This window comes from Hirundo rustica, chromosome 3 (assembly GCF_015227805.2).
Source record: "Hirundo rustica isolate bHirRus1 chromosome 3, bHirRus1.pri.v3, whole genome shotgun sequence".
Taxonomy (NCBI): domain Eukaryota; kingdom Metazoa; phylum Chordata; class Aves; order Passeriformes; family Hirundinidae; genus Hirundo; species Hirundo rustica.
The window spans coordinates 87,553,804-87,569,116 of NC_053452.1; the positions used below are offsets into that span (position 1 = coordinate 87,553,804).

The 15,313-nt window shown below is 35.3% G+C and overlaps 1 protein-coding gene across 8 annotated transcripts in view; it reads right to left on the reverse strand.

Moving 5' to 3' along the window:
* ADGRB3 (adhesion G protein-coupled receptor B3) overlaps nt 1-15,313 on the reverse strand; it is a 465,849-nt gene that overhangs the window by 190,913 nt on the left and 259,623 nt on the right. For all 8 annotated transcript variants that reach the window (XM_040057981.2, XM_058419650.1, XM_058419651.1 and 5 more), the window contains 3 exons: nt 8,103-8,249; nt 7,296-7,371; nt 2,043-2,145 (listed from right to left, as the gene is read on the reverse strand). In XM_040057981.2, coding sequence (XP_039913915.1) covers nt 2,043-2,145; nt 7,296-7,371; nt 8,103-8,249 — 326 coding nt within the window. The remainder of the gene's footprint in view (nt 1-2,042; nt 2,146-7,295; nt 7,372-8,102; nt 8,250-15,313) is intronic.

Below are 15,313 nucleotides of genomic sequence, written 5' to 3' on the forward strand. Positions count from 1 at the left end.
TCTGTTACTGAAAGGTTGCCAAAGCAAGATAACAATCAGTATCTCTAATCTTATCATTTGTAGCAATGAAGTTTAATTTCCAAGTTTTTCAAACTTGGCAAAAAACTTGCTCTTTAAATTAATCAAAGGGACAGATATTAAAAAAAAAAAAAAAAAAAAAAAAAAAAAAAAAAAAAAAAAAAAAGCGCGCCCTCACTAATAATTTTGTAGAATTTCATCTTCTAGGGCTAGCAGTTCAACCTTTTATTAGCCTAGTCTTGCCTGTGTTGTGCTTGTTTTATTACCTTGTGTTTGGTCTAGAAATATTTTCAATTCTGATACATGGCTTACTAGTATTATTTTTTCATATAATTTTAAAAGTTCTTTTCTTGCATGTGACCAAATTAATGAGAATTTTTTTTCTTACCCCATGTGCCACCTTACCTGTTACTTTTGCAAATAGTGATTTCCATTTCAAAATATAAATGCCATATTCTTCAATTTGTGTAATAGCCCCCAATCATTGTTAAAATAAGAGATTATAAAATATAGCATTGACAATTACCATAAATTATTCCTAATAATGATCTTAGTAAAACCAAAGTAGGTATTCTACTTCAAAGGTGATTGATTTTTCCCTGATACATAGGATTAATTTGTGTTTACTTCAGCAAATACTTTGTAACATTTTTAGTGACGTACCTGACAGAAACAAAAATTACGTTAAAGATTGAGATTTTCTCCTAATATATATGACGTAATTTAGGTTTGAAAGAAAATAAAACAAAATAGAAAATGAAATCTACATGTCCTAAACCATCTTAGAAATAAATTGAAACAGAGACCCATAAAACCCCATATCGACACAATTCTTCATCAATACACTATTAATGTTGTTGAAAGGTAAAGAGACAGCTCAGTTTATGTTCCTCTGCTCCTTTTTTTCTGCCAAACTTTCACTGAGATGTTCTTTGCATTGGTATTTTTCCAGGAGCTGAATGGCAAGTCATAATGACCACTGATGGGAAAACAGGTTTTTCAAACTTGAGTAAAATGTTAAGGAAAGATCCAGAGTTCAAAAAGTTTTCTCTGTACTTTTGACCAGACTCACTACTTCAATTTTTCTACTGAATTAAATATTTGGAACTTCCCTAGCTGAATTGTATCTGCATGACTTGAGTAACTGTTTTCAATGTAAAAATTACTTAAAAATTACGGCTTTAAAGATTCTTGCATAAAAATAGTATTTTCAAAAGCTTGAGTACCTGTCTCTTCTGACTCTTTATCACTTTATTCAAAGCAAACTCTACCTCTTAATAACATAAAGAGAGTTTATATATTGTGCCTTCACATAAATTACCCCCATCTTTGTTATTTAACATAATTTTCCCAGTTTTGTACATGACAAAATTTTCCACAGAAGATATATTTATTCTCCCTGTGAGCGCTGAGAGACTGCTAAAAACAGAAAGAAAAAAATATTTATGTTTTTCATCTATTTGGAAATAAAGTCCATTTTTTTCATATTTATAACATTTTTAATGTGAGATTAAAGCCTGAAAAGTATAGAATTTAAATGATTGCACGAAAGTCTCAAACATTTATGAGGACTCTAAGCTAAGCTGGAACCAGAGCATTTTTGCAGTCTGCTACAACGGGTTAAGTAAAAACTGGCTTCTACAAAATAATGAAAGAAAGGAAGAAAGGGCCTGAAGAACTATTGTAGCTCTATGACCTATGCAGGGAGCAAAAGGTTAAATGGTCAGTACAGTAGCACATTTTTAATTTTAACCATGAAACCATTTAATGGAAACTATTCACTAGAAATTACTGTCTAACAAACCCCCTCAACATTCACAAAACAAAAATTAATTTTGTTGTCTTTGTAAGTGTGCATGAAACAAGTACACACTCCTTTAAAGGTTGTTACACTGTCCCTGGGCTTATATTTTAGAAGTTAAACTGCATTTTATTACCTGATATTTAAAACAACACCACTTCTTTTGTCTCATGTGATCTGGCAAACACTCTTGTAAAAGTATATAAGCTGTCTTTGTACTTACATTAGACAGGTGGGCCAGTTCTATCTCCAGGAAAGAATCTGTAGTTTTAGGCTCAGGTCGTATAGTAACAACAATGATTTTTGAATTAACAACTGTAAAATTTCTGTAAGAAAATTCAAAAATGGAAAATTTAAATGTTTATAAGGTTAAATGAGATTTCTAATATTACATTTAAAGATTTATTCAGACATTTTCTGTGACTTTAGTTGATAAATATTAACCGAGAATATAATTTGTTTGAAAGTAGTGAAAACACTTATTTCCAACTGTGATCAACATGCTGAAGACTGAAAAGCACCAATGATGCAGAAGTGCAATTCCTTAAAACACTATTAATTAGAGGAATGCATTGATGACAGAAACATTCTATGCATGTTTGAGTGTATCTCATCTACTTCTTTCAACATAGACCCACTAGATATGTTTTATAAAAGACAGTAATTTTTCTTCCATAGTGTTGTGCTGGGATTTTTTCTGACTTTTAACAGTAGGATTGTGAAGATGGATGAGTGCAATGGGAGACTGTACAGTTCTGTTGATTCTATGCACATGAAAAAACATACCTGTTTCCATTTCTAAAAACCCTGTGTTTGGTATATGAGTCGGCAACTTCATCAGATAAATACCTTTTAGAATTTAAACCACAATTATGCCCCGACTGAAATCCTGCCAAAACTAATGATTTTTTTCTCATACGTGAGATTAGATTTGGTCTTACATTATTGTACCACCTTTTGCAGAATAATAATTTCTGTCAATTTTTCTATTTCATCATCAATTTCTTTTTTCATGTAAAATGTGCATCACTATATATCATAGCAACCTTTCTAGGGGAGACCTAGTAATGCCAAGGTTATGCTAATACAGGCATAGACGTGACACATTCATGTCTGAGATCCTTGCTTCTTATGACCTCATCAGGTTTAGAATGACCATCAGTTACCAGCCTGTTTCTAGTGATCATTATGGTACTTGCTTTGTGTGTAATGCTGCTTTCCAGACCTCACAGGAATGTTATCAAAGAATGCTATCAAAGGATGTTATCAAAGAAGAAACTAAACAGTTTAGATGTAATTATAATAGACACTGTAAATATTCTTTTGCTTCTGTTGTTATTTAATTGCTTATTTTCCCTAGGGAGTTTGTATTTACGAGAGAATGCCATTTTGCTGGATCATTGAAACAAGAATTGCCATGGCTACAGTAATAGAAACTTAGCTCAGCAGGCATTTCATTCACCACAAGGAATGAAATTGTACTTCTGGGGCAAAGTATAAGTTCTAGTCCAATTTTACTCAGCCAAATCACAAAATTAAAATATAATGGAAATGACTTTCTATTTTACTTATTTCCTATTTCTTCCCTTTGTTTTCACTTTAAAGTCTCTCACACTATTGAGAAAAATATATCGGCTAAAATTTAATGTTTAGCTAATTTTCAGTGCATTCTGTAGAATTACAGTAGCTGAATATCTGTAATTATTTAAAAAGAGCCAACCCTCCCCCCACCCCAACCAAATAAAATTCCAGGTAAATTAAAAAAACCCCTTGATTTCTCTAACACATGATAACAAGTGAAAATGACACTTACTATCTATTCAGAGATTACATCAATTTTAGAAATTCATGCAGACTATTGCAAGTACTGCTTCTTCAGTACTCTTTTACAGTCATTCTTTGTGATTGAAAAAGTTCTCCTTGGTCTATCTCATTTTGGTGCAGTTCTGACAGTTCTAGGGTGAGATCTGAAAGAACATCTAAGTGCCTAGTTTGTAACTTCAGTACATTCATTTTACCTCAGTCTCATTAAAACTCTACAAATCCGCTTACATTCTCAAGAGCCCCTAGCAGACTGTTTCACAAGAAAATAAATATAACTGCCTATATCACTGTGAAATGAAAACTGCATCCCTCATCGCTGTCCTGTCTGGGCTGAATGCCTACTTGCATATTTCATATTTAAATGCTTGGACAGTCCCTGGAAGAACACAATCTGTCAAGTATCTTCTAAAGTATATTCTAAACCCACATAGCGTACTAAGATGCCTCTAAATTATAGCTCAAAGCTTTGCAGTCAATACAATTTCAATAATTTGAAAAAATCTCAGAACCACTGGTGGTGCAGTACTGTTGCTATCTCTGTTAAAAATATATCTTTTAAACAACAGCCTAGTTTTGAGAACACTTATCCAGAAATTTAAGTAATCAGCTTTTACAAAATTCCCTTGGATATTTTAGTTTCAGTCCCTCTTATGTTGCAAATGACATAGAATGGGAATGATCTCTCTCACGCTTCCTGGGCAAGTGCATTATCTTACAGCTTTTTTATAATGGAGAGTGACTTCTCCATTAGCTCCTTCATTAAAAATAATCTAAAATTCAACTTTAATGAGAAATGAAGTTCTAAAGGATGGTGCTCTGCTGACTGTCCAGAAAAATGCTCATTGGGGATAAGTTTTGAAGTAAATTATTCAAAAACGATCTATTAAATTTTTTGGAAACTCTGGCTGAATAAATCCTTGAAGATTCAAGATAGTAAAGCTGTTTTCCTACCAGGGTGTAAATTTTGAGGGTATTCTTTTATATAAGGGAAATCATATTGATCCTATATGTTAGGAAATTAATGTTTTCTTCTCTTTTTTAGAATGAATCCATGTTACTCAAGAAAAATGAACGTATGAATAAGGCATGTTGCTATCTCAAGACAGCATGATTGAAACTATAGATCAATGTGTAAAAGTTGTATGCATTCCAGAAAAATTACGGATGCTAAATCTGTAATGTGATGCAATACAAGCCTGTCTGAGGTACATCCTTAGCCAAACAAAGCTGACCCAAAGAAATTTAAGGGCCTTTTTGGTTGAACAGCATCTGAAGTTCGGGGTTAGGAACAATGTTTCAAATGGGGAAAGGGAGCATTTCAGCGAATAAAATTTTAGCAGGAAATCTATGGTGGCTGTTTAAGTGACGGGAAAAAAAAACCCAAACCCTTGATGCAGGAAAGTAATTGATTATTTGTTCTTAAAGGAAAAGTTAAAAACTACCTTACATTATGGCAATATGCAATGTATTCCTTCAGAGTGTTCAAGACAGAAATTATAGACAATATCTTTTAGATGAGTATTGTACTGAGAATCAATTTTCTGTGAACCTAACAATAACATAAGTGTGCTCAGGGGTGCAAGAGCTATGGAAACAATACTCAGTCTAGAGATCTGAAAATATTTGATATTGCAATATCTGCTATTAAAAAACCTGTAAGACATTATAAGAACAGTGCAATGCAGCAAAATATACTAGGAAATAGAATAAGATGAAGTTTATTTACTTGTTCATGTAAAAACCCCATTCTTCTATTTTTATGAGAAAGAATATTTTCTTTTTGTTTCCCTAAACTCTCCTTTAAACACTCATGGCAAAATTCTCTGAATGTACATATACCAGTAGGATTAAACACAAGTCCAAAAACTTCTATATTAATGGAGTTACAAGTTTCCATCTCACACTGTGTTTACTTACTTCCAATAGACTCTGTGCTAGTGAAACTGAGAAAAATCAAACTCATACGGTAAAATGCAGCTAATTTGGGATTTTGTGAAACATATTACATAGGCTGTCCTAGATAATGAAATCCTCATTTTAGTCACAGAACATCTGTGATGTACCAAATCGGGATTCTGTGGTTAGGTACTTTGGAAGACTTTCCCTAAAGATATACTGAGATTTTTTTTTTTTTTTTTTTTTTTTTAAAAGCAGTTCCTTGTGATGATGCAGAAGTTTGCATACCTCCTAATGATAAAATTAAGGGATGTATTGGAATGCATGTCACCTTTATTCTTCTGGAAACTACAACCAAATATTTCTTTATTCCCACCCTAACTCCTGTAAAGCCAGGAACTGAAATCACATGGGAACTGGTAAATCTTTCTAGATATCTAACTGCAGCTGGCAGAAATCACCTTTATTATTAGGTTATCAGGTGTAAATGATGTAGCCTTCAAACTTAGTCATGAGATCATTTTACTTATTTTACCTTGGTTTAATTTTTGTTCATCCTTATTCTCACCCTTGATATATATTTAACTGGCATTTTACTTAAAAAATCATCACATGAGATACTTATCCAGAATGTTTTTCTAATTCCTGTGTTGTGCACTTCTAGGCATCATATAAAAAAATATATGATGTTAAGTTCCTTTGCATCTTACAGTGCTTGCTCCATAGACAATAGCAATGCAGTGAAGCATTTCATTGTGTTCAGCACTAATATGGTTATTACGATAATATTTATTACAGTTAAGCAAGATCATTACAAAGAGTAATTAATATAATCTTGTGTAAGATGATGTTTTTTCATTGCAAAATGTAAGCAAACTAGAATATATCTTTTCCAAATGCAGCAGGATGTATAGAAACCTTCATTAATGTACCCAAAGAAGTATAAAATGACAAAACCGACCATAATAAAGATCACTTTAAAACCTGCATGTCAGTCCAAATTTTCATAGAGTATAATAACTCAACAAAATTCAGGATCGACCACAGCTGCAGCTTTTTTTCCACTTTCAAATTACAGAATCACCAAATCAGCTAGGTTGGAAAAGACACCTAAGAGCGCCAAATCCAACCTTTGATTGGACTCCACCTTTTCAACTAGACCATAGCACTACATGCCGCATCCAGTTATTTCCTGAATACATCCAGGGCTGGGGACTCCAACACCTCCCTAGCAAGCCCATTCTAATGCTTAAACACCTTTTCAGTGAACAAATTCTTCCTGAACATCCCATGGCAGAGCTTGAGGCCTCTTGTCCTGTTGCTACTTGCCTATGAGAGTTCACTAGCTCTGTTACTGTTCTCTGGACGCGTTCCAGCACCTCAATGTCCTTCTTGTAGTGAGGCACCCAGAACTGAACACAGGATTTGAGATGGGGCCTCATGAAGGAGCGAGTCAGAGTACAAGTAGACAATGACTGCCTGGTCGTGCTGGTCAGACTATTGCTGATAGAGGCCACAATGTCATTGGCCCTCTTGGCCACCTGGGTACACTGATGGCTCACGCTCAGCCTGCTATTGACCAATGCTCCCAGGTCCTTTTCCACCAGGTATGTTTCCAGCCACCATGCCCCAGTCTGTACTGCTGCATGGCATACTAATATGCAAACAGTCTTGACTGACTGCTTTCATTCTTACCTATAGTATATTTCTTATCCTGAAATTGTTCAATTCATACTGCATTTATGAGATTTCTTACCTCAAAGTGGGTAAAATGAGTTCTAAATTTTTGTATAGCACTGCTCCAAGTACAAATACAGTTGATTCATCTAGTTCTGAAAAGAGTAAGCAGAAAGATTTTAAAACTCTCTTTCCCAAGCCTTCATCATTATAATAACCTCTGAATATAATTTATCTTTGCAATGCAAGTTTTATTTTAAATAAACATCATAATTTTGAATTATCTACTAGAAGTCTGTCATAAAAATGTAGCACTGTCAGGAAAATATCAAAAGTTTTAAACCACCAAAAATCACATTTTTAAAAAATCCATCATTGTATGGATATCCATTCTAGTTCATTTACATTTATAATTAAGCATTCTCAAAGAATGTCTGTAGAGTAAATTCTCTAATGTCAGACATCTGCACTGCAATGATATTTCTAAATTGAACCTGAAGTTAGGGTAACTTGCCTGCTGAGCTTCTTTTGGTAAGAGATATGTTGGAATGGCTCTGTCTGCTGGAACACAGCAGCTTCAGGGGGTTCAGCGGAGCTGCACTTCAGCTCACCTCATATCAAACAGATTAAATCTTGTGCACAATAATTAAGTAAAGAATTGTTTCTTTGGTGTAGAAAATAATGTCTAGGATTTCTGCAGCACTTTTTGTTCAAGGTGCTGAAATGAAGCCCATTCATTTCTCTCTAGGATAAACTTATGGGTACTGTATTTCTTCTGAAGAGGAATAAAAGAGCCACTCTCATATTATACAGTGATCCCATCAGTAAGGTGCAGAATTGCCTAGCTAAAGCCAATAGAAATTAAGATGCTGATATGCTTTTTTACCTGTTGACATAGGAGTGAAGATATTTTTTGGAATGACAACCCTGTCTTCTGAGTTTCGTGCCCAATCAACCATTCCTTTTCTTCCTTTCATGGGGAAATTGATGTCAGTTAGAACAGATGCAGCAGGAAGCTTCTGAATGCTAGCCACTAATAAGAGAAATCATAAAATCATATAAATTTAAAATTGTGTTTCATATGTTAAAGAATCAGAGTGACAACAGTACAGCAACAACAAAACTTTTGATGAAATATTTCAAGTAAAGCAGGAATTCATAGGACATTAACTGGCTCAGAAAGCATAATCTTCTGTTTATTATGCAGTTCAACTGTGGATTAATTGTGTGTTATTGATCATAACATTTGTCATCCAGATTCTGATTAAATTTTTAAACAGGGATTATTGAATGTACCAGCTTATACCCTGAAATTCACACATAAGGACATGGTTGTGTCTTCAGAGAAAATTCTAAAATTATCAAATGTGACAATAAAAGTAAGAGGATGCTTAAAATTGCTTTGGGAAACACAACTTCTATATACAGGCTAATGAAGCAATAAAATAACTTTTATCCCCTATACAGGCACAATTTAAAGATAGATCCATCAAGGAGATTAACATATTAAAAGACCTTGTTGTTTTCACACAAAGTAAAGCAGTATAGCACCTAATCTCTTCCTTGAAAGAATAATCTCCATTCTGAATTCTTAATTATATTTTTGACCTAAAAAACCCCAACACCCAAACAACATCAGTGTATAATAGATACATCAAGACAGAAGAACAACAGTGGCTCTTGCAAGTGTTGCCCATAAAACTGGAATTTGGTTTACTCATTCTGGTTTTTTTTTTCCCTGTTTTCTAACTCAACTATCACCTGAAAAACAGTTTTAGCTTTGCTGTGAAATCTAAGTACAACTCCATGGCAACACAGTCAGTGTCTACTAAGACTCAAACTACTTTAAAGGAATTGACAGAGCTGCAAGCGCTTACGTACACTCAGAGAGATGACAAACACCACATTGGGAGCCTAGCTCCATTCCTAATGTAAGCCATGTTGATGGCCATTTCCTGTGCAATGCCCTTCCTAATCAATTTATGCAGAGGCTAATGTAGTTGGAAGAGTTTGGATATCAGGACTATACTTTGATCTGCATAACGATTTCACTGCAAGGGTTCTGCAAGGGGGTTAAACATAAATACAGTGGCGGACAGTTGTAAAAACAAACAGAACAGGAAAATTAATGTAGAAACCATTATGAGTCTCATCAGAGGCTTTCATTTGAAAGAAAACTGTAATTCAAATCCAAGAGAAGAGTAAAATTAAGAAGTTAACAATATTAACTCTACAAATATATTCCTTACTAACTGACACTTAGTTTCAAATTAGCCTGGTTATGTATTACAGAATCACATTAATGAGGTGGTACTTGAGGTTGTTTCAGACTTTCCATTATAAAAATATCAGGGCTTTACAATGCTAGTTACAATCCCCTCCAGGCTGCAATTGGCAAATCCATTCCCAGCACTGAGGGGATGCTTAGTCTTGTGAATTTTCAGGTGGTGTAGGGAGGGAATAGAGTTCAGGAGTTTCAGGGACATAAAATGGATTGCATGCTTTCACATGCCATCTGTGGTTATACAGAATATATTAACATTGTAAAAATGGATTTTTTCCAATAGTTCTTAAAATTAAAAAATAATTTTGTTTTCCCTATAAATAAAATTTAACTAACAGTTATTTAGTTTTCAAAATTAAATACAGCCTATATAAGACAACACTGGGCTGTTTTTTTTTTTTATTTGCATAGTATTTATTTGTGCCTTTATCCATCTATCTATCTATCTATCTAATTAGATAGTAGAGTCTTAATATTTCATCCTCCTTTTGGATGACAGTTCCTTTTATTGAAATAGGAAATCAATGTTATTCAATGGAATTCACTCTGCAAATAGAAAACCACTTTAGGACTGGATAAATGGTGAGGGTCTAGGATAGTACTTTCTGTACTCTTGTCTCTCCGTATTTTAAATAGGGCCATTTATCATGGCATCGAAACAATACTCAGAACCAAAAATTCAAAAATATTTGTTATTGTTTAGGTGATGAATAAAAAAACCAAGGCATAAAACCTAAAACTTTGACATATGGCTTATATGGAATAAATATATGTGTTTATTGGGCAGCATTGGGTTTACAGTTGGACTCAATGATCTTGTAGCTCTTTTCCAACTTAAACAATTCTATGATCCTATACATTCCCATTCATGGACAGTTAAGTTTTTTTACTTACACTAAAATGAATGTCTTGCTTATCAAGCCTGATGTCATTTTATGACAAGATAACCCACCTAGCTGATCAAGGGAAGCCAGTAGATGTGATCTTCTTGGATTTCAGTCATGCTTTTGATACTGTCTTTTACAGAATCCTTCTGGACAGAATGTCCGGCATTCAGCTGGATAAACACATCATGGGATGGGTGAGCAACTGGTCAGGCACAAAGAGTGATGCTGACCTGTCACTAGAGGGTTCCACAGGGCTCCATCCTCAGCCCTGTTCTCATCAACAACTTCAGAAATTACGTGGAGGCAGGACTGGAAGACGTACTAAGCAAGTTTGAAGATGGTATGAAACTGGTAGGAGCTGTTGAAGCTCCCTTGAAGGCAGGGAGACCTCCCCTGCAGATAGATAATAAACCCTAATAAATTAGAGGGCTGGGCAGTCACCACTGTCTGAAGTTCAACGTGGGAAAGTGCTGGATTCGACACATGGGATGAGCAAAACCTCTATTTCCATAGAGACTGGGGAATGAAGTGCTGGAAAGCAGTGCCACAGAAAAGTATCTAGGCATCCTGAGTGATGGAAAGTTGAATATGACTCAGCAGTGCATATTCCACTTCTTCAAAGTCTGCCTCTTACAAATCCACACAGATTATAAGGTCTTTTTTTAGGTACTTTGCCAAATGATTCCATGAGGATGTGACTAATGATGCTCGGATGTACCAAGGTGTAAGATAATTTAATGGAATTTGACTGGAGGCAACTAGTTCAGGTCTATCAACACGACCAGGTGGACACATGAAATAGTTTCCAGCTCTTTAGTATCACTTTAAACTGTATTTAATATTTAAGGAAGGCTAATATTAAACATTAGTCAATGACGCATTTCAATGAAATTTTGGCTGATGATCAGCTGTATTTCCACTGTGAAATGAGGCTCTCTAACTCAGTTTTTATCTCCAGTATAAAATAATTACTTACTGTGTACTGCAAGTCAACAAGCCTTTTAGAGGAGAATGCATATAATTCATGTGCTGGGTCATTCGTATGTCAGAAACTCAAAGGTTCTTATATAGTGAGACATCATTCACTTCACATTTTATTGTATTCTTTTTATGTTAGGTTTGTATCAGAAAACAATGCTTCAAACTCTGGAACCAAACGATTCAGTTCTGCAACTTCCACACAAGGACTATGTCTTCTCATTTGAAAAAAACCCAAAAGTTTCTCACTGGGTTGTTTTTTTTATTATTTTAAATTACCATACCAAATCATCCTGTCATGAATTCATGAGATTGAACACTGGGCAAACAAGGATACTTTTAGGCACTGTGGTATGAGTATTTTTTCTTGTTTATACAAACATACAAATTGTATACTACTGGAAAAATAGTCAAAGATAATATTAATAAGAATAAAAATGTAAAGTGGGGAAAAAAAGATGAAAAATGGGAAAAAAAAGAAAACTAAAATTGAAATTACCTAAGCAGAAGCCGAGGAAAATTTTTATGTGTCATGTTAAATTAAACTCTTCCAACATGGAAAATTTCCTTTTTTATTTATTTGTATCACAGCAATTCCTATGAGTTCTGTTTGCTATTTTGGGCACCACAATATAGGAAAGACATTAAGCTACTAGAAAGTGCCCAAAGGAGGGTGAGGAGGATGGTGAAAGGTCAGGAGGAGAAGTTGTATGAAGGGCAGCTGAGGTCACTTGGCCTGTTCAGTCTGGAGTGGACAGATGAGAGACCTCAGTGCGGTATTCAACATCCTCACGATGGGAAGTGGAAGGGTGGGTACCGATCTCTTTACTCTGGTGACCAGTGACAGGATCCAAGGGAATGGCCTGAAGTTGTGTCAGGGGAAGTTTAGGTTGAATATCAGTAAAAGGTTTTTCACTCAGAGGGTTGCTGGGCACTGGAGCAGGCTCCCCAGGGAAGTGGTCACAGCCTCAACCTGACTGAGTTCAAGAAGCATTTGGACAAAGCTCTCAGGCTCATGGTGTGATTCCTGGGGTTGTCCTGCACAGGGCCAGGAGTTGGACTCAATGATGGGTCTGTTCCAAGTCAGCGTATTCTACAATTGTATCATTCTGTGATTTAGTACAGGTGTTCGCTGTGCACATCTGCAGTGCAAGCTGCAGGTTGAGCTCTGGTGGTGGAAGCCTGAGACAGGAGGCTTCTTTTCAGTATTTTTTTAGTGCACTTTGGTATAAACTACAAGACAACAGTTCAATTACACTTAAGAATACATACATATTTGATGATTCCATAGTATTTATTGATTCAGAAGAATCCATGTAAGTTTAGCCTAATCAATTTAGTGATTGCTTGGAACTGTAATGGATTAATTCTTAATATCCCTTACAAATACTTCTCTTCCCTTTATTTCCTTTTGGTGTTACAGTTGCAGACAACCTGTTTGATACTACTCTACTAGAAATTTCAGAATTGGTAACTACTAATTTAACTGATCATAGTAAAACCAAGTAATACAAACCATTATTGTAACTGATTAATGCCAAGCTGATAGGAAAAGACAATTTTCCTTCACTATAAAAATGACTTGGTTACACAAACTAATAAGTGAATGATATTTAAGCAGGTTATTTGGAACAGCACAAAAGCGGTTAATTAGTGTGTCAAGAAAACTTGGAGTGAAAAAAAAATAGTGTAGTTCCTGTATGAATAGCTCTTGTAGATCATGGCCTAGAAAGAAAAGCTGAAATGTATTGCCTTGATCCCTATAACCCTGAGTGAGTTAAAAGCTGCCTAATGCAATTTCTAGTAGCTCTCTGATTAATCCGGGTTGCTAAACAACAACCAAACAAAAAGCAAACAAGTCAGTGTCACGAATAATTTCTCCCTTCTCTTTAGTATTCACCCATAACCTCCTGTATTCAACAAAAACTGGTAAAATTTCAGAATTAGACCCTTGAATAATATTAATCAATTTGAACAGAAAATCAGATTCACCAAAAGGCATGACAGAAAAACTACTGGATGTTTTTTCATGGACTAAATTCAACTTCAGCTCTCACAATAGAGGGACATCTACCCCAAGATGTCCTCACACCACGAGCCTGAGAGCATTGTCCAAATGCTTGTTGAACTGGTAAGCGTGGTTCTGTGAACACTTCCCTTGGTACTCTGATGCCTTTACCAGTGGCCAACCACACTCTGAGTGAAGAACCTTTTGCTAATATCCAACCTAAACCCCACCAACACAGCTTCAGCCATTTCCTTGAGTCCTGCCACTGGTCATCAGAGAAAACTGCAGCACCTGCCCCACCCCTTCCCCTCATGGGGGAAGCTGTAGACCTGATCTACAGGTTGCTACAGTCATCTCCCCTTAGCTGCAGTACCAGTTCTGATTCTCCTTTCTTATAAGTGATAATATTCTGGGTGTGTTATGTTTTACAGCACAGTTACCATGTTGGTCTCTAATTTGCAGTAACTCAGGATACAGAATTTGATTGCATTTCAGTTAAGACAACAGAGAATGACTGTGTATATTAGCAGTCTCATTTGCTATTTTCTTACGCTATTTTGACTTGCTCATTGATGGTATCCTAGGTATACATTATTCAGCATTTAGTAAACTTGAGCTCATCACTTAACACATTTTGATATTTGAAACAGACAACATTTTACTGCCCTTCTGGAACAGCTCCTGCTAAATCTATTTTTGGTTGAAACAGTATTGCTATTGTCACAGATGATTTTAACGAAGAATATAAAAGGCTTTTGAGTTGAACTTCAGAATACTGACCATTTCTGCAAGACATCTCTGTTGACTCAATTAGAACAAGATTTATACATTCTAGAATTACTTTGACCCTAAATGTAAAACCTTTGTTTTTTATAGAATATAGAAGCTTATTTAAGTCAACTCATGTTGGATACATTGGGGATAAAGTCTTGCCTGGATCATCAATGAAGAGCCAGACGGATATATTGAAGAAGATACTTATAACAGACTTTCTCTATCGACTTAAATCCCATAATTTTAATGAAAATTTGCAACAAACACAAATGGTGAAATCCCCATTTAAAGGAGACTGATTTGTGGATCTACAGATTTGCTACAGAACCCTGCATGCGAGCAGGCTTGATTAAAATCCTTCTCTCAGTCCAAAGATAAACTCACTTCTTACCACCTACAAGCTTATGTGTAACAGGACTGTGGTGAAGCATCCTCTTCCATGAACATGAGAAAAACAAGGTTAATTTTCCCTCTGTAAGTAATATCCATGAAATCTCCTCACAGTGAACCAACATTGAACTACGTTCAGAAAAAGGTTCCCAAGAAAATATAACTTAACAGATCTACTACTTCTTATGGCTATCCACACAGAAGCAATAAATTCTTAAATTAGAACCTACTGCTCCATGGGAAGACAAGACAGGGATGTTCCTAGAAGCCTGCTGTGCACTTGCATTCATGAAGATCATCAGCCCAAAGCAGCTACTGTCACAATTCAAGCTTTGTGTAGCAAGACAAAGTACCAGTACAGGCAAAAGCACAAGTCGACCCTTTGCAGATATTTTTTACTAATCAAGGATGAACTTGGCATTAGTCTTTCCTTTGATGTCAAGCAAATTCTGCCTTAAATAGGCTCACTGTCTGAAGGTTAAGAATAATGCCTTGGTTAATCAAAAAGCTACCTTAACAGTGATCTCTGGATATTTTCCTTTTGTTTTCTATATAGACAATGCAGTGGGGAAAAGAGTTACCCATTACCATAACATAATCAGTATGATATATAGGACAGCTTAGAAAACATCATGGTTTCAGGCAATGATCAGGATGCTGTCACTGGTGATGTGACACAAACTGGACCAGCCGGGGTGGCAATTAAAATAGAGATGGGAACAATTGAGTAAGCCCAGAAAATAACTTTAATAAAAGCCAGAGCCAACAAAAGAACA